Source organism: Chaetodon auriga, chromosome 15, assembly GCF_051107435.1.
Source record: "Chaetodon auriga isolate fChaAug3 chromosome 15, fChaAug3.hap1, whole genome shotgun sequence".
NCBI classification, from domain to species: domain Eukaryota; kingdom Metazoa; phylum Chordata; class Actinopteri; order Chaetodontiformes; family Chaetodontidae; genus Chaetodon; species Chaetodon auriga.
The window spans coordinates 17385275-17406883 of record NC_135088.1 but is presented as its reverse complement, the minus strand read 5'-3'; the positions used below and the strand labels follow the sequence as shown (position 1 = coordinate 17406883).

At 42.9% G+C, this 21609-nt stretch overlaps 1 protein-coding gene across 1 annotated transcript; it reads right to left on the bottom strand.

Moving 5' to 3' along the window:
- Nucleotides 1-5342: 5342 nt before the first annotated feature.
- LOC143333247 (protocadherin alpha-C2-like) lies at nt 5343-20381 on the bottom strand. The gene is made up of 4 exons (XM_076751256.1): nt 17588-20381; nt 15076-15134; nt 12497-12582; nt 5343-6289 (listed from the first exon to the last, which is right to left on the bottom strand). The coding sequence occupies exons 1-4, from the start codon at nt 20126-20128 to the stop codon at nt 5976-5978; spliced, it is 3000 nt and encodes a 999-aa protein (XP_076607371.1). The 5' UTR covers nt 20129-20381; the 3' UTR covers nt 5343-5975.
- Nucleotides 20382-21609: the final 1228 nt, after the last annotated feature.

The following is a 21609-nucleotide window of genomic DNA, read 5'->3' as shown; positions in this document are numbered from 1 at the left end:
AGTAATGTTTTCTTTATTTATCACTTGCAACCTGAGTCTTTATCATCAGTCTCTGAATGTGCTGCATCATCAGTTCTAGCTGTGATAATGAGCTGATAGTGAGCTGAGAACATGAGATTACAGGTTAATGAAAGGCCACCAGGAAGTTGCAAATATTATTATATCTATAAATGATAAAAAATTACATGAGCAATCAAAGCTGTGTTGCAAGATAACATCTGGTTTCAGTTCTTTGCAAATCATGCAAGATCAGAGAGGTGTCTTGCGGTACATTTCAGTATGATTCTAAGTAAGGATGGTGGCAAAAGAGAATTCACGGGAAAAGCAAACAGACGTGATCTTTGAATACGTTGTTGAGTACGTGTTTGCAATGGTGCTGGTGCAATTAAAAATCATTCTAGTCAGATTTAATAAGGTTTCATACAACTGTAATGTGGAATGTCAGAGCTGAATGAAGCAATAGGATATTTATATTTGTTTTAAGCTGAATTTAAAAAAAAAAAGAAGACCACTAGGGGGCGGCTGAACATCAGACTCCAGACTGTAAAAGCACTGTGATTTCAAAATTAAGGACAAAATGTTTGTTTGCTACACTGAAATTCATGCACCCCGAGAAGTCTTGTATTATTAAAGAATTTGTAAAGGAAGAAAGAAAGTAAAAAAGAAAAATAAGCCAACAACAATATGAGTGACAGGTCGGGCCTGTGATGAGTACTTCATCAATCTATTCCCATTCACTGTCCCATTTCTCTATGTCATCCTTGAACTGCGTCAATATTGACTATTATGCCAAATAATCACTTTTTTGTGTGCCATTGGGATAAATTGTGGTAAATTAAAGTCATTTTAATGCTTAAATTTACAGAATGTTAAATGTTGAGGGTTTATTTTGCTTACAATGAAAGCAAATACACTTGTATTCTCTGTATCTGTGATAAAACAAAAGAATACAGGATGTTATTTTCCTGCATTATAGCATATGAACAATGTGGGTCAGTTGTCAGTCTTAGCTTTCATCAGTAGGTGTCAGTATTGCTGGAGAGATGGACTCTGAGGTGACAGAGAGGCGTGAATGAATGAGTTCCTCAGACTGCAGGCAGATGGAGCCCGTGGCACAGATATCCACAGACTGCTTCAGTCACACAACATGAACACTGAGAAGCCTTTGTTCATGAAGATTAAGTTCCCATGTTAACCAGTATCCCACCCTCTGTGGTATCCTTGTATGCCTTCCATCTCGATGTGTGCTGGAATGACCCTTCACCCTGAGCTCAGCGGAGAATTTCAAGCAGGAAATGTTTTATGTGCGACCTTTGTTCAGATTTTCGTTTTTGGTCCCCTCATTGGCTTCTCGGTCACGGGCCAGCTGCTTGGATGATGATCCCCTTCCCTTGTTAACATCTATTTTCAGTTTCCTCTCACTCTCTTTTTCATTTGGACAAGTTTCAAATGTGTTTCGACAGCGTTCGTTCCTGCCAAAAAACAAGAATGTTTATGACTTGGCTGAATTGAACTGGAGCGTTGAGGGAGGCGATTGAGTAATATTGTGAGTGTGACTGGGTTGTTCTTCAAATTGTTTCACAAGGACAAATGTTTGAGTTTATAGCCAGTGATTAGCTCCAAGTTTTTAATACTGTCTGACAGGAAAGATTCAAGAAGTTCAACAGTCCCTGCTGGATTACTTCCTGGATTAATGGACTATTTTCATCTATTCCCACAATATTCTAAAATATTTAATGGAATCATTCTACGATGATAATGTGGTGACATTGTTACCTTCTGTTATCCGCCTATGTTTCATTGTAGTACTCAGGTTGTTCCTAATTAAAGAGAGTTATCCGTGCCCTGCCTTTGATTAATTATATTTGTCCAAATAACAACCAACTGTGCCATTAAAATCTGAGGAGTGAATATTCCCATGACAGAGGAGCACAGAAGGAAAGAACAAGAACAAGGAAGAAGCTCCTCTCACATCAGTTCACACCACCGTTAGCTGAAATCAAGCCAGAACACAGCTTAGATATTAAGATATTTAAGAAAAACTTTATTTGTGACTTATTAACAAAACACATTACCAGATTGATGAAATCATAAGAATCACTATTATCACCTTTACAATGATGAAGCAGGTGTACAAAAAAAGTTATTAACAGATCTGCACTGTCACAGTCCACTGGTGTGTGCCACTCACACCCAGTGACTGAGGAACATTCACTATACACAAGCAGAGAATACATCAACTTTATTTTTTTTTTTATACCTTTTCTATGTCTTTTAATGTTTTTTTTTTCCTTCTTTTAATTTTTTTTCTCTACTTAGCGAGGGATAGATATGGAAGGTGAGTAAATGGGTTGATTTCACAATAGTGTTTGTTTGATCATCATTTCAAAGCTTAACACAACTTTAAGGATCGATTTTCTTACCTATGAAAAATCATGAGGGTAGAAACAGAAGAAAAAAAAAAAGCGTCTTGTAGCATAACACGATAGCATTATGTATATCTAGAAGATTAAATTCATTTTCGACAGGATAAAAAATGTGATTCTTTTAGGTTTTTCCACGTTACTGTTCGCAATAGCGTATGTGTGTGTATGTATGTGTCTGCGTGGTTGAGTGTGGGTCTTTCAGCGTGTGTGTATTGTCTTTGAGAATGTGTATCAGAGGTATATGTATTCCAATACGCATTTCCCAGTGGAAAAACATATCTATGTATATATAGTATCTATATAGTATCTGTTTCCTTTGCTTATAACATGCAAACAGCCACTTGGTGATCTGACAGCACAGAAGTACACCTGAAGGACGGGGCAGGGGGGAAGGAAACGTGTGCATGGGAGGGATTGAGCCTGATAGCAGCACCTATATAACCCTACTGTGACTGATAAGACGATGGTCTAAAAAAGGAACACTGAGGTGAGATTTTATGACACGTTTCATCACGTTAATGCCGGTTCAATCTACTGCTCGCAACACCTTTTCTCTACCGTGCTAGACCTGGGTTTCACAAAGTCGGGGCTGAATAAAGCTGATCACTTCACGCAGGTCACACTTGGGTCACTGCAATTTGTACGATTCTCCCGGCAGCATTTTGTGCGCAAAAAATGTCTAATTTTCGTGGCTTGCTGGTATCAACTTCCCTTGTTTCAGCGTCTGTCATTGTTGTTATCTCTCCTTGGCGCACAAAACAGTGTGCTTCACCTCCATTAATCCCCAAGTGGGACCCCCCCCTCCCCTCCCCTCCCAAGTCAACCACTAACCTTTTTCCACTGCTGCTGAACTGTGCTTCACATATTTTGGAAGTGGTTCTAGCTGACCCCAATTGATCAGCTGTCACTAATGGCTGACACACAGGAAAAACTGCAATACTTCCGCTCGCGCAAAAGAGGAATGACTTGCCCAATTAACTCTACAGTAGTTTCTTTATCTACACAATACACTACAATGACTGCGGTTTTCCAACTCTTCTTTTGCCTCCCCATCTTGTCTCATTACATCCAACACAGCATAATGTCAGTTTTTGCTATCAGACGCCCTCGCGTTTCAATGCGTGGAACCAATGCGAGAGATGACAGAGCTGTCAACAGTGAGCCGTCAGAAGAGACTCTGGCTGAAGCGCCTGAGCTCAGACGAAGCTGAACCTAACAAAAGATGTATGTGTTGGTGTGTGTGTGTGTGTGTAGTATATGTGCATGTGTCTCTGTCTTGTATTCCGTGTGTAAATAAGTAAATACACAAATGTTACTGTGTTACAACGGCACAGTTCATTGAAGGAGAGTGACTTGAAAGATGTCGTCCAACCATGTTGATTCGAAGAAACAGGAGTAGAGGGAGGAAACAGGCAGCGGGCAAGCAAATCCTACAAGCACTGAAGCAGTCGAGGCAGTGGTGCAGGGCTTGAAGAACAACTACTTAACATTCAAAGACAGAAGTAGAGGGATCAGGCTTGAACAGAAATGAAGCAACAAGCAACGTTCCTGCGTCCCAGCCATATAATACACTCCCATATTAAGGACGGCGCTGGCCTTCAGTCTTTTTCAGAGAGGGGTGTGTGTCTTTTTAGTATATCATGTATGTACTGTAAGTCTGTATATAAGAGATCAAGAGAGAGAGTGTGTGTGTGTTTGCTTGTGTGTATGTGTGAGTAAGAGGCAGAGAGGGTCAGTGTTTGTGTACAATAATGTGTGTGTCGGACTGGGTGGGATTAAGACCCCGTTGACCTGCGCCATATTCCTGGAGAAGAGGCAAGGTCAGGGGCCGGTTGCATCAGCTGCACGTAGGTTCCCTTGCTATATCCGAAGTAGCCACGAATCCCGATTCACGCATTGCTAAAACACAAGCGGTAGCACCACAAAAATCGTAACCTTAAGTAACAACTAAATAGTTAAGCAAGCAATAAAGCAGGTGCAAATGATACAAAGTCACACAATTGCACTCACTAACAGTAAAGCAGGATTTTTTTTTCTTTTTTTTTTGTACACAGCATGTTTTTTTAATCCATGCCATTTTGTAACTTAAAGGACTGTAGCAGTGATTTTGGATGTTTCCACCCATTTTCTACTCTGACTATTTTCCAGTTGAGTTTTTATATCTTTCAATGTGTCTTTTTCAGGCAGAATCTGGTTCCCATCCAATTGTATATAATATCTAAATCAACACTCTGAGACTTGCTTGACATGCGCAATCCATCACGTTTAATTTAGCCTGCAGTTTTCAAATGAATCTGCACCTCAGCTGCATCACCATGTGATAAAAAAAGTAACTTAAACAACACTTTGATGGATTTCTTAAGGTGGATGGAAAAAGTTTGGAGTCCCAGCTCATCTGTTTTTGTGTGTAAACAATCCCTGCCTGAAAGATGGGAAAAATACTTCCCATAAAATTCCCAAAACACAACGGTCTGTGACGCAAGATTTGTAGAGAATGGACTAAAACATGCAAAAACTAGTATTGTCCTGTTAGATATTGATTCTATTCACCAATTTTTACGGCAATCTAGTCAACTACAAATCCATGTGGTTTGTCATCAGCATGGTACTGACTGGCTACTCATCTCAAATCTTAACGCTACAGCGGTCGAATTCCCCCCTTACTACCTATGGTACAGTTGAATTTAGGAACTTGCTAATTGCAAATTAACTCGCAGTCATGGAGCCACTACTTTATACCCCAACCTGGGAACAAACTTTCGCATAGTTGGTGCAACCCAGTCCAGATCCTCAGCCTCTGCAATGTGCTATGTTACACTGAAACAGAGCTATTTATTCGAGTGTGGTCCTGCTTGTCTCAGACACCTCATTCTTGAAGGTGCTAATCTCATGGTAAGCATACTGTATGTTGTTACTTTTTCATTTTTCATTTTTTTTTTTTTACAAAAGACCACATTTTCTGAATTTCTACAAGGCCTCCATAATATTGAAGACAAAAGCCTCTGTTTCATCTTTTTTTTTTTTTTTTTTTTAAAGTTTGGCTTTCACTTCACCTCCAACTAGGTGAGCCAAAAAGGAAGGGGGCTGCATAAAGACAGAGATTCCAACATGGGCAGTCTCAGCTGACAATGGTCAGATACAAAGAGTACACCCTTTCAGGTGTTTTTGTTTTCGTTATACAAACTGGGGGAGGGGTTGGGGGGAGGGGAGATTAATCTAATCCAATAAAATCCTTTCAGTTTAATTTGGTCCAGCCTTTGGATGAAGTCTGTCTACTAAGAATATTAATTTACCATAAACCTCGGACCTTCATAGGCCAAAGTTATGGGGCAAATGAGCCAAGACAGAGAGAGAAACATTTGTTTAGCAAGTTCACATGGTGTGGGGAGCCAGGCCTGGTCTAATGAGGGTTGGCCACTGTACAATGTCTATGCAAATATGATGCAAGGAGGCTCCCTCGGTTCTACAGTATGCATTTGGCTTTTTTTCTGGCTCTGCGATTGGGATGGTAGCTTGTTGGTAGCTCTGTTTTCAAATCACCCTTCTCCTCTATTCGTCCCCCCCATCATCCTTTCCTTTATCCTTCTTGTCCTTCTTGTCCTTCTTCTTCTTTTTCTTCTTCTTGGCCTCGTCCTTCTTGCCAAAGCTTATGAAGTCACCTTTGTCATCCACAGGGCCGGCGTCATGGCGGATAGAAATGATGGCTGGGGATCCGGGGATGATGAAGGCTTCAGGAGGAATCTCTCCAGGCTTCAGGGGCTGAGGGGGGCCGTAGCCTTGTGCGGCGCCATATCTGAAGTGCCAGCTGTTGCTGTTGACTCCAGCGCCCACTGGGGGTGATAGCTCTCCACCACCCTCCCCATCTACACAGGTATGATTAAAAAAAAAAGAGAGAGAAAACATGTCAAATATGGCTACACATTACATTTATTGATCATTGTGACCACACTGCTTCAGCAAAGGAACGGTTCTATCATCTTATATCTCACTAACCGAGGTGTAAAAACACAAATTCTCTATTTTACAAAGGGTTATGTGTCCTATTATTTGTTCAACATACAGCAGTTGCCAGGCAACCAGCAGAGACTCCAAGAAAGTACTGTGAATTTCAAAGTCGCTCTTTCCACATATTCGGAATATTTCCATTGCTAACAAGTGGTAGAAGCAGGCTACCTGGACTTCAGAGGCAAGTCCCCCTCTTCTGTTAGCATTCACATTGTGAATTATTCTTCAGTGACTGCTTGTCCTGCTTGACATGCCTTGTTCCTGACATATTTATTAGTTGGTCTCTGAGATGTTCAGAAAATCTACATATAAGGAATAATCTAGCAAAAGTGAGCAGAGCAGTAGCTTTAAATGGAGCCACAGTGAGGGGACATATTCAGGACAGCAATTCAGCTGAGACCACAGGAGGGAACACTGGAGGGGACTAACCTTTAAACCACAGGGATGTTTGAGTTGGCAATGTGATTTTTTTTTTATTTGTATTTGGATGATGGCAGCAGATTAATCTTACTCTCATAGGAGGTCAGCCTCTTGTACTCAAGCATGGATGTGACAGAGAAAGGAGCCCAGACAACAAGTCAGAAAAAAAGATACTGAAAAAAAAAGGTCTATATATAGAAAAAATATTATGTAAAGTGAAAATCAGACATAGCTATTAAGGTCAAAAGGTTAAAGGAAGGAGGATGCTAGCAGAGATAAGGAGAGAGAGGGAAAGAGAGAGCGAGAGCGAGAGAGGCAGAGAGCGAGAGAGGCAGTAAGAAAGATGGGGGTGGGAGGGTTTTGCAGACTCGGTGCTCTCAGGCCCACACCAGTTCCCTCTGCACTGACCTACTTTCAGTCTGGATTTTATTTAGATCAAACACAGGCCCTTGCAAAAAGATTCTGTTTGATTTTTCTTTGTAGGCTATTTATGACATTGCTGGAGCGCTTTCAACCACTGTCCCATTGGGAAGTACACTATTTTGAAAATACACACTGTCCATACGCACAGTGTCCCACCGAGTCCCCGCAATGAGCTCATCGACTATGAGAATAAATTAAATGCACAGAACACAATAAGAGCAGATGTTATGGACACCGCCACACCGCTCAAGAGGTGGCTCTGCATCGTCGTCCTGTTTAATCACTCCTGCAAACAGCCCCTTTCACACAGAGCTAACAAGCAAGACATCCAAAATTACACAAAATACAGGGGACATGGATTTACACTATGCAGCACAGACTGGATTTCTTGGAATTTAAGAGGAGGTTACTAATTCAAAGAGCATATGGCAGCAGATCATATACAAAAATCACATATTAACTGATGCAAATGTGACGCTGTAAAGCACTGATGTTTTGAATGTAGCAGCAGAGGGCAAATATTGTGGTTTTTGCATAACATGGCAGCAACAAACCACTGTGGCAGAAACATAAAAACACAGACACGCATAAATAATTTGTTTCCTACTTGCAAGAATAGAAGTGCTCATTTTTAAGTTGCATTAAAAAATGAGCATTTGACAGATCACGATAAATGAACACATGACAGTTGAGGAATTTTTATGTTGTTGTCTCATGTTACATCATTTTTACGGACGATTTAAAAAAAAAAAAAAAAGGCAAGTGCAGCTAATTGACCTAAGTAATTTAGCTAGTTTAATGATTAGTCAGTGTCAGATGTTATCATCTTATCTTACCATTAGTGGAGTTAGCGCTTTAATACTGTAATGCGAGTCTGTTTCTGAGGATTATGGCGTTTGATGGTATGGTCTGTCTGTTTGTGTTTAATCTGGGTATTAAACCCAGGAAGATGATCTGGTATTTTAAATAAGTCACATTCAATGGCTCTCAATGGTTAGGCAGGGGAGACTGCCTCTCATGTGGAGGAGGACAACCATGCTTAAAATAAACTGAAAAGACAGCCAGTGAGTTAAAGGAGATGTGCAGAATACTGTGAGGCACAATGTGGATGAGCTTACTGAGCCAGTAACGCCGTGCATGTACACAGTGCACCTCCATTTTATATAACCTGACACACCATTTCCTGTTACCTGATGCTCCTGTTTAAAAGGAAGGTGATCTGATGCTCATTCAGAAGAGTTTGGGAATACTTTACTCAGACAGTCTTGTATTGATAGATGACTAAAGATCTATAAATGATCTCTCTTTCTGCATTTTACATTTGGTTTTCACAGGTTACTGTAAGTAACCCTGAAAAATACCTTCAAAGAAAATAGACTTCTTGCCTTCAGGGACATGAATGCGTTCTGCCGATTCCATGACACTATGCCTGTTTGATCAGAGCATAGTTTGTGAGCAACGTTTGCATTGTGCAGAAAAAAGGTCAATGAGTACGCAAAGTGGAAGTGGTCTGGGAAGTACGGATGTGTGCGATAGATCTGAACTGATAAACCCTGATAGAGGTGCTAGATGACAGGTGAGGGGTTGGCCGAACCATCAGTATTCATTCTCTGTGGCAAACAAATATTAGTGTAAGCTTTTATAGAAACTGTTGAAATATCTTGATTTGATCAAAGTGTGTGGAATTAATGTTAAACTGTAGTGGTTGCTGGATCTGCTATGACCTACTTCTCTGAATATTGGGCAATTTATCACGGTAGAATAAACAGAACCTAAGATGTGTTTAAATTTGTGCAGTTTAAAACTGTTCTTATGTGGTAAATTCTTTATCCACCATCGGCAAGATTACTGGACCGGCAGGAAAGCTGCACTCTGCAAACTGCGATACAGTATAATTACTGTGTTGTGGCTGTGAAGCAAATTGTACACTATCCCAACAGTACAGTCGCTGTCTTATGTACAGCTGAGCAGTTCAGATCCCTATGCATGACCAACTATGCTAAAATGTCAAGTGGTTGTGTAGCGTCTAATCAAGTGAATATTGTCCTGGCGTCTTGGGACAGGGCTCTCTGCACTGGCTGTGACAAATCCAAACCTCTGACATTGTTAATTAGAATCCTGGCCATGGTATTAATCTGAAATTCTCTACGTGTGTGTGTGTGTGTGTGTGTGTGTGTGTGTGTGTGTCTGTGTATTACCATCCATGTCACATTGTGGAGACTCGCCTTACTTGTGGGAACAAAATGCAGGTCCCCATAATGTAAATCATTCAATTTTAGGGTGAAGATTTATGGGTAAATTAGCAGGAAATTAATGCAAGTCTATGCCCCCAGAATGATGGAAACACCACTCTGTGTGTGCGTGTGTGTGTGTGTGTGTGTGTGTGTGTGTGTGTGAAAAATTAACGCATAGCAAGCAGGTCCCGTCACTGTACAGCTATGAGGAGCTTTGCCTCCCCTCTGCTCCTGTTTCTCTAACATGGAGGATTACTTGTAACTCTGCCATGGCTTCATATTAGCCTATATTTCCCAGCAAACACGCATCTCAAACGGATTATGGTGTAACTGCTGGTAAGCAGGTCAGCACAGCGCCTTGTGAGGAGGTCGCCATGACACCTGATGTAGATTTGTGAGCGTCTGAAGCCTCATTTCCTGTAACCTGATGTCCTACATTTAAAATAGGCTATGTTATTCCCTGTCTGGTCCGGGATAAGGGGTCCATCTAAAATGAATCCCTCTGGTGGTTTGTGGCACGCGCACAAATCTGACAGCCTGTGTAAAAATACGCGGTGCGTCACATGTATTGTGCATGAGACACATCGACCTAACCCCCTCTGCCCTGCGTTCTTCTCACTCGCTGCGTGCCCTCCTCTTCTCTTAACACCTGCCCTTGCTGAGTCCTCTTCCCTCTTCCGCTCTCTGCTTCTTCCTTTTTTTCCGTCTCCAAATCTTCCATTCAGAGATATGAGCGGTTGCCATGGAAACTGCCTTCGCCCACTCCCCGCTGATGGAGGGTGCGGCTGCTGCAGCAATCCCTCAGTTAGACAGTGTTGCCAGGCAACAGGTCACATGGCGTTCCCTAGCAACAACACTACTGCAGGAACCTGCCAATCCTCTTAACCTTTCTCTTCCTCCATCCCCCCACACCTTGCTTTTTTTTTTTTTTTTTATCCATCCCCTTGTACGTCTGCCCTGCTCTTCCTCTCCTTTTAATGTTCCCGGATCTCTCTCTCTCTCTTTTTTTTTTTTTTCCATGGTACTCTCTTACTGATAACAGCTTCTCTCCCCCTCTGGCATTAGACAAATGTCTCCTCATCTGCGCCATGGGTCACTTACATAAACACGGTTTTGAGGGTGCCGCATTTGGAAACATCACAGCATATCAGACAACTTCATCATGATAACAATTCACTGCAGACATGAAAATGTGTCACAAAAAAGGCTCCACCTCTTTATGCATAATAAAGAGGATCAAGCTGCAATCCAGTGCATGTCTGTTCCTGAGCACTGAGCTACATATTATTTCCTAATGCAACAATGCACCCTGATAGGTCTGCAGTACGCTGTGCACTCTGCTTAAAGACAGCATTTGAGCCTTGACATGACCAGAGAGGTATCTGTACTAAAAAAATAAAAAAAATGCACATTTCTCTGCAGCAAACTGGACATACTGGGAATTGGTACAGCGTGTATCAAAAAAATTCCCCAGCTCTGTTTTCTACAGGGACAGAATCTGACAGACAGTACGATACATTCTGTCACTGACTCGTTGAGCGATCGAGTGTGATGCTACCCTTCACCCTCAGGTCTGTACCTATGTTTTAATTCTTGGAGCTAGACAGAAAATCAATGACGGGAAGCTTGGCTGAAGGGAGGAGGGGACAGCTCACAATGTTCCAAACCGTTTCGCAATCGTAGTTCTAAAAGTCTTCCAGTCAACTGACAAAAGCTGTTAGACATTAGCTCTGAGGCAGTGTGTCTGTGAATAATGAAGCGCAGGTCACTTTTGAGGCCAGTTCGACTTCCACTTCTGTTGTGCTGCTACACATTTTCAGCGTTGCCACCCACTCAGGACAACACATTTCTCATTAAAAAGCAGTTGCCTTTTTCAGTCTGTCGCACTCCATGCTGCCAGCTGCTTTTATGGGAGGACACAGTTGTTTATCTGTGGCTCTGCATAAGGGCCCCAGGCTTTTGGCACCTCAGCTAAGCTCTGTATGAACATCACACTGGAATTTAAGATCATGTAGATATTCAGAGGACAAAATCTAAGTGAAAATAGTGATGAATTCAACATATTATATACAATTTAACGCAATGGACAAATTGTAATGTGCAAGTAGGATTGAAATGGGCTTTTAGGTGTGGTGACCTTTATTTTTTAAAAGAACTGACACTTGAAACTAAAATGTGTTTACAACCTCTGTGATTGTCTCAGCACTTGCGCTGCTTGTCCTATGGGACTCCATTGTCCTAGATATTGGCAGTTAATGGAAGAGTTCGACATTTTGGGTGATGCACTTATTTTCTTTCTTCCCGAAAGGTACATAAGATGGATACCAATCTTCCATCTCTACAGTACATATGAAGCTGGAGCCAGGATACGTTTCCCTTAGTTTAGCATAGAGACCAAAAGTAGGATGAATCAGCTAACCTGGTAAATGTTGGTAACGCTGACTTAAATAGCTAAGTCTTAGTGTGCCATGGGCAGAAACACAGACATCCTCAAATGTATCTTGCTCCTTTTATTCAAATGTAGATGTCAATGTAGAAGTACAAATGGCATCAGTCACCTTTTACTTATATTAGTTTTCTGTCAGCATTGCCCCAAAAAAGCTGACACTCTGGATGCCTTTTTCAACACTTTCTCATTTCCAACTCGTCAAGTCGATGGTCAGGTCGCTTTTTAAGGCACTGGGTACCCCTTTAGCGTCATTTTTCGGCATGTAGGGCTCCAGAATGAAATTAGCAATAATGAATATACAACCTCCAGTTAGCAACATCCAACTAGGCTTGGGACTCAATCCCATGTACTACGCCACTTGATGCATTGTAAGTGAGAACGGGCTATCTAGAAAGTCTACACTGCATGTTGAAATATTATCCTCAAGGGGTACCCAGAGTCTTAAAAAGGGGCCGTTATCAAGGGTCCATATGTGACAAGATGGGAGTGAGAGCAGTCTGGCCTTTTCACTCTGTCTTCATTACTGGATTTCTACTCACCTGCAGCGCTGGACACAGTGGGCCAGTTCTGGACCAGCATCCCCTGTGCTCCCTGCATCACAGAGGACTCCTCCATGTGGACCGAACTGAAAGGCAGAACACATTCAGCAAACTCAGTGAGACACATCGAATCAAACCAAAACCCTATTCTCCTCTGCTCTTTCTTAAAGACGTTTGTTATTATTAGATATTTTCAAAAACTCGACAGAAATGGTAACCCAATTATTTGCCTTTTTCACTACATCCTTCCTATACGAGGTTACCATACTGACTGCCATTTGAACAGTTAGAGGATGTGCTTTTCTGACCACTTTGCCAAGAAATAGTCCCTGCATAACCTCCAGTAAACCTACAATTTGTCATTTGTAAAATTTGGATTAAATAAAAGAAGTATAATGTGTCTTCAGTCATCTGAAGAGGTGCTGGTGGGAATATTTTGTTAACTTTGAAAAAAAACTAGCCGTTTCCCACTTTTTCCAGTTATTATGTTAAGCTAAAATAAGTAACTTCATATCGTCAGGAGAATGATATCAATGTTATTAAGCCCATTTCACAATATCTTAATCTATTCCTTTAATAAGATGATTGTGAATAAATGTGTTTTTTGTAACTAATGAATTGCTTTACAAGAAGCAAAGCAAAGCGAAAACAGATGTTAGAAGATAGCTGTTTAAATGAGAGCAGTCAGAAATCAGTAATCTTAGCAAATATCAATGAGGCTGAAACATCCCAAGCTTCCTCTGAGAAACATAAGAACACTGGGGAAATATGACCACACAGAATCATTAAAAATGTATCTTTAAATTTAGAAACTCTCGTCACGCCGTAATAAACATACGCAGCCAAGTGCATGGATGCAGTCTCCAGTCTGGGCTGAGAATTTCCCCCCCCATACATTCATAATGAACACAGCGCTCACGGTATAGGAGGACCTACCCTGACTGGGGCCTCTGCAATGCAGCACATCCAGCATGTATCTCCAACTGCAACACTCTTGTTACGTTGAATTGGGATTTGTAATGAATGTAAAATGCTCATGTACATTCTGAGCAGTGTGGGGTTTTCTGCTTTTACATAAGCAAAGGTGCTGGTTTAATGTGGCACATGACACAGATAGACACAGATAGGACTGGTGTTTTCTACACTGACTGACTACACCAGGAATGTGGGTCAGTAATGTTGGTGCTACATGCTGTGTGTAGTGTGATACATTACAGCATGCGCGTGTTGGGGTAAAGCATTAATATGAGCGTCTCTGTGTCTATGTGCGTTACAGGCACTGCCATTTCACAGATGACGGTGGCAAATTGCAGGGATGATTTATGTTAATCCATGTCATGTTACAGTGACTTGATGACATGATGCACATTATGATACTCTCCACAGCATAACAATTAACACTAATACCCAATTAAATCAAACTCAGACAGAGCAGAAGACCTCCTAACTGAGCAGTAAGCATAGTTAGCATGAAACTATGAAAATTCACTACAAATGAGGGACATGTGGAGGTAAAACTCATTAGTCCCTGATTTTCCAGCTGTCTTCATATCAGTTCCATTACGTCTTTTGATGAAACTTCTGGAACCTAATCGTTACAAAATTTAAGTGACATGTGCAGCTGCAAAAAAACTACTATTTTATTCCAATTGTTGTCAGATCCTCCTCATTTCAGTGTGTTCTGATTTGCAGTGAGTAGCTAATGAGAATGCTTGCATGAGTAGTATTCATTACTCAAAGCTGGGAATACCCAAATAGTTTACTCTGTTCTGCATTTAGAATAACCCAGATAAGCTTTTAACCCAAATCTGAGAAACCTGCTCATTATGAAGATGACAATCTTGTGTAGATGTACTTGTTTAGTAATACCTCTAATAACCTTATTAATTCCCGTTTCAGTATAATATTCGGCAAATTGCGTTAAGCCATATATAGTGTGTCTATGGATCTTTAGCTCAATCTTTAATTGGGATTTGGTCAAGCAATACAGCCATATCTGCACAGCGCATACACCCAGTGGATTAGCAAACATGACTGGAGTCAAAAATGTATAAATACACACAGAAACCCCACACACGTGTGCATGCTGGGCAGTTGTCCGTGCAGACACTGATGCATGTGTGCATCTGATAATCCAAGAAAGGTCACAGTCAGCTCATTTGTCCTTCATGCCTCCTGCTTAAAGACTGTAACTGGGGGAGGCGACACTCAGAATGTAGATGACCTATATAGTTTTACACTGCAGAGGAGGAGTGCTATACATCCACTGATGGGAGCTGCACATTGCACTTTTCCCAAAGGAGGAGGATGGGGCAGATGCTGAGGGGCCACTAGCAGTTATCTCTGCTAAAGGCAGATAGTGATTTTCAGTATTTTGTTGCAGTGTTTTGTTTTAATTGTTTTTAATAGAGGACATTTTGAGGTGCAGGTATCTGTGGGAAGTCTGATCTGTCAAATATTTTGCTTCCAGATACCGTACATTGACAGAGTGGTTGTAGACTGTTTGAGTAGGATGAATAGGTGCAACTTTTTCTAGGTGATCAAAAGTTGTGAAGGAGTTAAGGATGGAAAGTGCTTACCTTTGCACCCCTGCCCTCAAAGATGCAGAATATCGCCAGTCAGCATTTGGGGCTTTTGGCTGAGCGAGCAAGAGGTAAAGAGGGAGAGAAAGAGAGAGAGAAAGGAGATGGGGAAAAAAAGAGGAGAGGGAAGAGAGAGAGGAGGGAAGAGAGAGAGAGTTTAGTTTGATCTCATACAGTGCAAAGCAAGGCTGGGCCATGGTCTCATCAATTAATCATGATACACATCCCAGCTCTGGACGTGATAGGAACACTGCAGTCGTGTCCCCCATTGCAAGCACACACACACACACACACACACACACACACACACATACATATTGATATCCTCCCTCACACAGACACAGAAGGACTTTAAAAAGGGCAGTGACTGAAAGCCATATTGATGAGTTTTTGGACAGTCTCTCACTCCATGGCTCTATAAATGTGAGAGCTGAGAGAGTTATGCCCTTTTCCTGAGTGCTTGGGTGTTTGCACAAACCGATGTGTATGTGTTTGTCAGTAAATCTGTCTGCTCCTGATGAACCTGGGCTGAGTGCTTGAAACTCCCAGTGGCCTTCTGGTAAATTATTGTCTTTAAAACCAATAAGCAAGAGCTATCATGGCCAGGACAACCACATCCTATACCTCTGGTCTGCATTAGTCCAGTGAGGCGCAATCTTACACAAAAACGGTATCTCAAATGTGTAGGATTTAGTGTATCACTGCATAGTCTTGCTTTAACTGATTTCATCAACTGAGGGGTGTTCAGTTGGTTGCAGTCTGAAACCTCGCTGCTAGATGCCACTAAATCCTATACTCTGGACCTTTAAGGCTGTCAGGACTCATTCATTTGCCTGTGATGGTTTTTGCTGATGATTGTGCCTTTAAGTTCAAAGAACCACATAAATTTCATAGGGTGAAAGTCATATTTTTAATGAGCTAATCTTTCATGGCCATTAGCCACGCCAGACTCTTTCATAATTATTTTCCTCATGAGTAGGTACTGCGCACATGCACAGTATAAACGACTGTGAACATCTGTATCACGGCTGCTGCTGGATTCTGTCAGCATCATGTGGCTTGCAGACTTGACGTCAGGACCACTGAGTAAGAAAAGCGGTGTGTAAGACACAAACCTGCTCAGGCAGTAGCAAGTGTCCCAGATAAAGATGGCACATTATGTTCCTCAGTTCAATTCAGAGGGGAGTATTTTGTGCTGGTACACCCAGCGTCTTTGACTAAATCTAATTTGCAGGGCTGAGGAACAGAGGCTGGAGGTTAATTTAATTTACACTGCTACATTTGTCTTGGTAAGAGAGTTTATTTTAATGAATGTACCAGTGACTGGCACCTGGAATCACGATGATGCATGCAGAGATGCACTCCTAGCCTTTGGGGCCTTTGCCTCACCAATCTGACATTAAAAATTGTATGATTGCAGTATTTGAAGCACCAATTCCTCTCACGTCTGCAGCATAAAAGCAGAATATATCTATCCAGAAATGTCTGGTACAGTCAAACCCTTACTCCTTAAATCTACAATTAATAGGCATGAAGATTTCAACATTTAAGGGCTACGCAAATGATGCATGCATGGCTAGGAAAGCACGTATGTACGACTTCTTGACTTGGATAATCCAAATTAAACAGCAAACAGCAATGTATTTGAATTGCAACCTCTATATTAATAGTATTTTAGGTGTGACTGTTGGTGTTTTTTTTTTTTCAATATTACATCTAAATCAGGGCCTGTTGATACAGAGTCTGAGAAATTAAACCATCAGTAAAATAGATAAGGTCTAACAGGTGGAGGTATTCACTGTTTCACTCATCTAAAACAAATCAGAAAATGGTATCATGGAAGTGGAAGGCAGCCTTTAAGAACAAGAAAATATAACATTTAAGCAGTATCATGATTAAATCTCACCACATAATCTACGTAAATGCAATGATCAAGTCAATTAACCCCAACCGCTCCAGTGAAACAGTTTTACTCACGCACACACAATCACCCAAACACTCAAGTCAAACTGACTTGCACAGAGAATGAGCAAGTAGTGAAGACTATACGTGACCTGCGCTTAGTGTAGATGTGATGACAACCTCAAACTGAAACACAAATCTCTGAATCATCAGAAATAACAGAGGAGCCTGAAAAGCATCAGGCCTGACACTAATGCAGTGTGAGTGCTGAGCTGGGCTGGGCTGAGCGACTGCACAGCACAAGTGGGAACTGAACAAAGACGACAAATCCTGCAAGGATTCTATTCATTGCAGGAGGGGATCAAACTTAGACTACAGATGAAAGTATAGGGGAATATCATCACCTGCAGGAATCAAATAAGACCACAGCAATGCATGCTGTAACTAACTAACCTTAATAAAAAGCCATGTTGAGTGTGTACTTAAAGGAGTCTCACATTGTTTGGAACTAAATAACATTTCATTAAAGCCACTACTATGAAAACATGATGATTCATGACCTTCCAGTTATGCAGCCAAAGGTAAACATAAAAAATGAATGACACACCTCTGGGCAGATTTGCAGTGAGGCATCAGGCATACTCAGTCTGCGTACAAATCCACTTCCACTGGTGAAGAAGCGGTCGGCACCGCTGCCCCAGGTGCCACTGATGGGACGTCCTGTGTTGTAGAACATGAAAGTGTCACTGCCAGAGGTGGCTGTCAGGCAGGTCTTGTAGCAGTAAGTCTTTGTTAGGGAGCCATTCCCACGCACTTCGATGTAGTGAGGCTCCACTTTAAGGTCTCTCCGAAGCACCACATTGTTATTAGGTTGTGCCCCGGCTCCACCACTGCCTCCCCCACCAGCACTTACGCTGCTGCTCCCACCATCTGGAGGGGGCTTCTGCGACACGCAGCAAGGGGAGCAGGAGCCAGGCTGGGTGCAGTAGGCATGACAGCGGACAATGGCCAGCACCACCACAGTGACCAGGAAAACAAAGGTGGTGGCGCTCAAAGCCACGATCAAGTAGAGGGTCACGTTGGAGAAAAGCAGCGTGCTGTGAGGTCTGATGATCCTCTTGGGATCAGGGACCACTTTGGGTGGGACCTCCATGACGGCCACATTGATGGTGGCGGTGGAGGAGAGAGCGGGCTGCCCATGGTCCTTCACTACAACAGTCAGCGCGAAGGAAGTGAAATTGTCCTCCAGAATCCTCCGAGTGGTCCTGATCTCACCGGTGTGTTCGTGCACCTTGAACAAATCCAGGTCAGTGGCCGTCTCCAGTACGTAGACCAGCCAGGCATTTGGACCAGCATCTGCATCATATGCTACCACTTTGGTCACCAAGGCACCAGGCTCTGCATTCTTTTGTACCGTTTCCAAGGAGCGTGTGCCATTGCCGGGAGGGTTGACTATCAGTGGTGAATGGTCATTCTGATCCATTATGTAGATGTAGACAGTGGCAACGCGGCTGAGCGGAGGAATGCCCCCATCTTGGGCTTTGACCTGGAAGTGAAACTCTCTCAGTGACTCATAGTCAAAGGCTCGCAGGGCATAAGCCTCCCCTGTATCAGCCTTCACAGACACATACGAGGTGACAGGGATGCCATGGTTGTTGTCATTGAGCACTGTGTAGGTGATGCGTGCGTTCTCTTTGATGTCTGCGTCTTGAGCTTTCACAGTACACAAAGAGGCCCCTGGGCCATTGTTCTCAGCCACATAGACGGTATATGAAGTCTGCTCAAATCGTGGTGGGTTGTCATTAACATCAGCCACATCCACCTGTATGGTCTTCTGGGAGGAAAGGGGAGGGTTTCCTCCATCTGTGGCACTCAGAGTGACATTGTAGGCATCGGTGGTCTCGCGGTCCAGGAAGGCTGAGGTAACCAGAGTGTAGTAATTTCTGAATGACTTGATCTTGAAAGGAAGGCCTGCTGGGATCTCTAAGCTCACCTGCTTGTTCGCGCCAGAGTCTCGATCAGTGACACTAATGAGGGCCACGACTGTGTCTGCACGGGCGTCCTCCCTCACAGGGCTCGACAGTGATGACAGCACTATCTGAGGGACGTTGTCATTCACGTCCACCACCTCTGCCACTACTTTACAGTGAGATGCCACGGCTCCGGGGCCCTTGTCCATTGCCTGGATGTACATCTCATAGGAGTTGGTCTCTTCGTAGTCAACATTGCTCCTCACTCTTATTTCTCCTGTGTTCGTGTCCATGCTGAACATCTGGCGCACTCTCTCTGGGGTGTAGCTGCTGAAGGAGTAATAAACCTCCCCGTTTGTGCCCTCATCCAGATCAGTTGCATTCAGTTTAATTACCAGGGTGTCTTTTGGCGAATTTTCCAACAGTTTCACCTTGTACACGGAGCTGTCGAACGTGGGAATATTGTCATTTGAGTCCAGAACCCGGACATTGATTTTAGCCGTGCCTGTTTTCTCCGGAGTCCCACCATCCACAGCACTTAGAATCAATTGGTGGTAAGGCGTCTGTTCGCGATCAAGGGGCTTTTTGAGCACAAGCTCGATGTGCTTTGTGTTGAGGGAGGGTTTGTTAGACACCAGCGCGAAATGGTCGTTTGTGCTAAGCTGATACATGCGAACTGAATTGGACCCAATGTCTGGATCTTGAGCGTTTTCAATCGGGTACCGAGACCCCGGTAAAGCAGATTCTGTGATTTCCAATTGGTACTCGTCTCGGGGGAACTGCGGCGCATTATCATTGGCATCCACAATCTCCACCTCGACATGGTGCACCTCAGTGGGGTTTTCGACCAGCACCTCCAGATTAATGAGGCAGGAGCTGGATAAATCGCACAGTGCCTCCCTGTCGATCCTTTCATTGACAAGTAATTTCCCATTTTTGGGGTTGACAATCACGTAGCGCTTACCGCTGTTGGAGGTTACCTTGATTTTTCGGGTGGCGAGCTTTCGAATATCCAGCCCCAAGTCATGCGCCAGATCACCGACCAGTGCCCCATTTTCTCGCTCTTCTGTAATAGAATATCGCAACTGTCCAAACGAAAGGCCACAAAATAAGGAAAATATCACAAAATAAAAAGGCACATTATTCCCTATCCAGTTGCATATCCCCGCCACAGCCATTGCAAGCTCATAGGATCCGCAGACGGATTAAACGCAACCTTCCGCCTTTTTAGCTTGCAGTATCTTGCATCCCAGCACCTCATTAAGGTGGGCTAATTGGTCTCCCGGTAAACGAAACAGAAGCGGCTCATCCATTGTGTTACCCGGCTAAGGTGAATCCTCTCCAGCGCACCCATATTTCCTTTGTCCATGATGCGTTTTTTGTCTCCAGTGCGCGCTGCTGACGGGTGTGTTTCCCTGCCGCTGGAGCTGTGAGACCCGTCAAGAATGTCGAAATTAGCGCCTCCAAAATCGGAAACGAAGGGTGGTCCTTTCAAAATAAAATGATTAAAGTGGACTTTTTAGACAGGCTCAGTTGGCTCTTCTAAAGGGGAAAAAAGTAAAAACGCGTTCACGGTGCCCAAAAGTGTAGCGGCCCATCTTTTTTTTATGAAGTGCTAAAATAAAAGGCTGGGGGTCATTATTTATCGGGGTTCTCATCTATTCCTAACTCATAGTTTAGTTTTTAACATCTTTTCACTGATCATAATGAACAGATGCCAACTTTTGCTGTACAAATACAGAATCTAATTTAGTTTATACTGTCATGAATCATGCACCAAGGATCGCAGTATGTATGTTTCATTTGAGATAACGTCACAGTAGGCGTGTGGCGATTTCATTTTGAAAGCGCTAACCGGAAGTTATCAAATTCATTGTGGCTGACTTGACTTGAAGGACAGTAACCCACCCTAGCGCGCACTCAGGCTCCAGCTCTCTCCCCTCCACTGTGGCGCAGCTCCCCCCTTTCCTCCCCACCCATTTCTCTCCTCTCATCCCTCCATTACGATGTCGGTGTAGGGTCTGGGATCTAATAGACGACCGACACATTTAAGCAACCTCTGAATAAACGAACGGTGGCCACACATATAAATATATAGGCCAATGTCTTCAGCGACACCAGTCATTCGTTCCATAAATTAGAAATTCTGTGCAGCACATGAAAGAAAAATCTGTGGTGTGATCAATGAAGATGTGGCTAGAACGTTTAATTTACCGCTGTTAAATTTGTCTGGACTCACTGTTGCGCATGAAGGTCAAAGTAATCTGCAGAATATTCAACATCACCACGTCCCCCAAAATGGAAGATAAGAGCAAAAAACGTGGACACACACACAGACACATGTTTGGGGACTGGCTTATGTTTGCCTCCCTTTGTCTGCGCTGGAGTCGTAAGGATGGTTAATTTGCCGGTAGCGATTCTGCGGCGCAGCCTACCGCATGGCGAGCGTTTGGGCAAGGCGCAGGGGAAAGACAGCATTGCACTGACAATCACAACCTTCCCTCCACATGGATCACTGTCAGTGGTAGACCTCAGACTGTCAGGTCACATAATCGTAGTTAAGATGCCCGTGGTGGACCCCACAAAGCAGCAGTCATTTCCTCTCTATAGATATCCTCCAGAGAACATGATATAGGCCAGGGTTACAGGGCAGTACTGC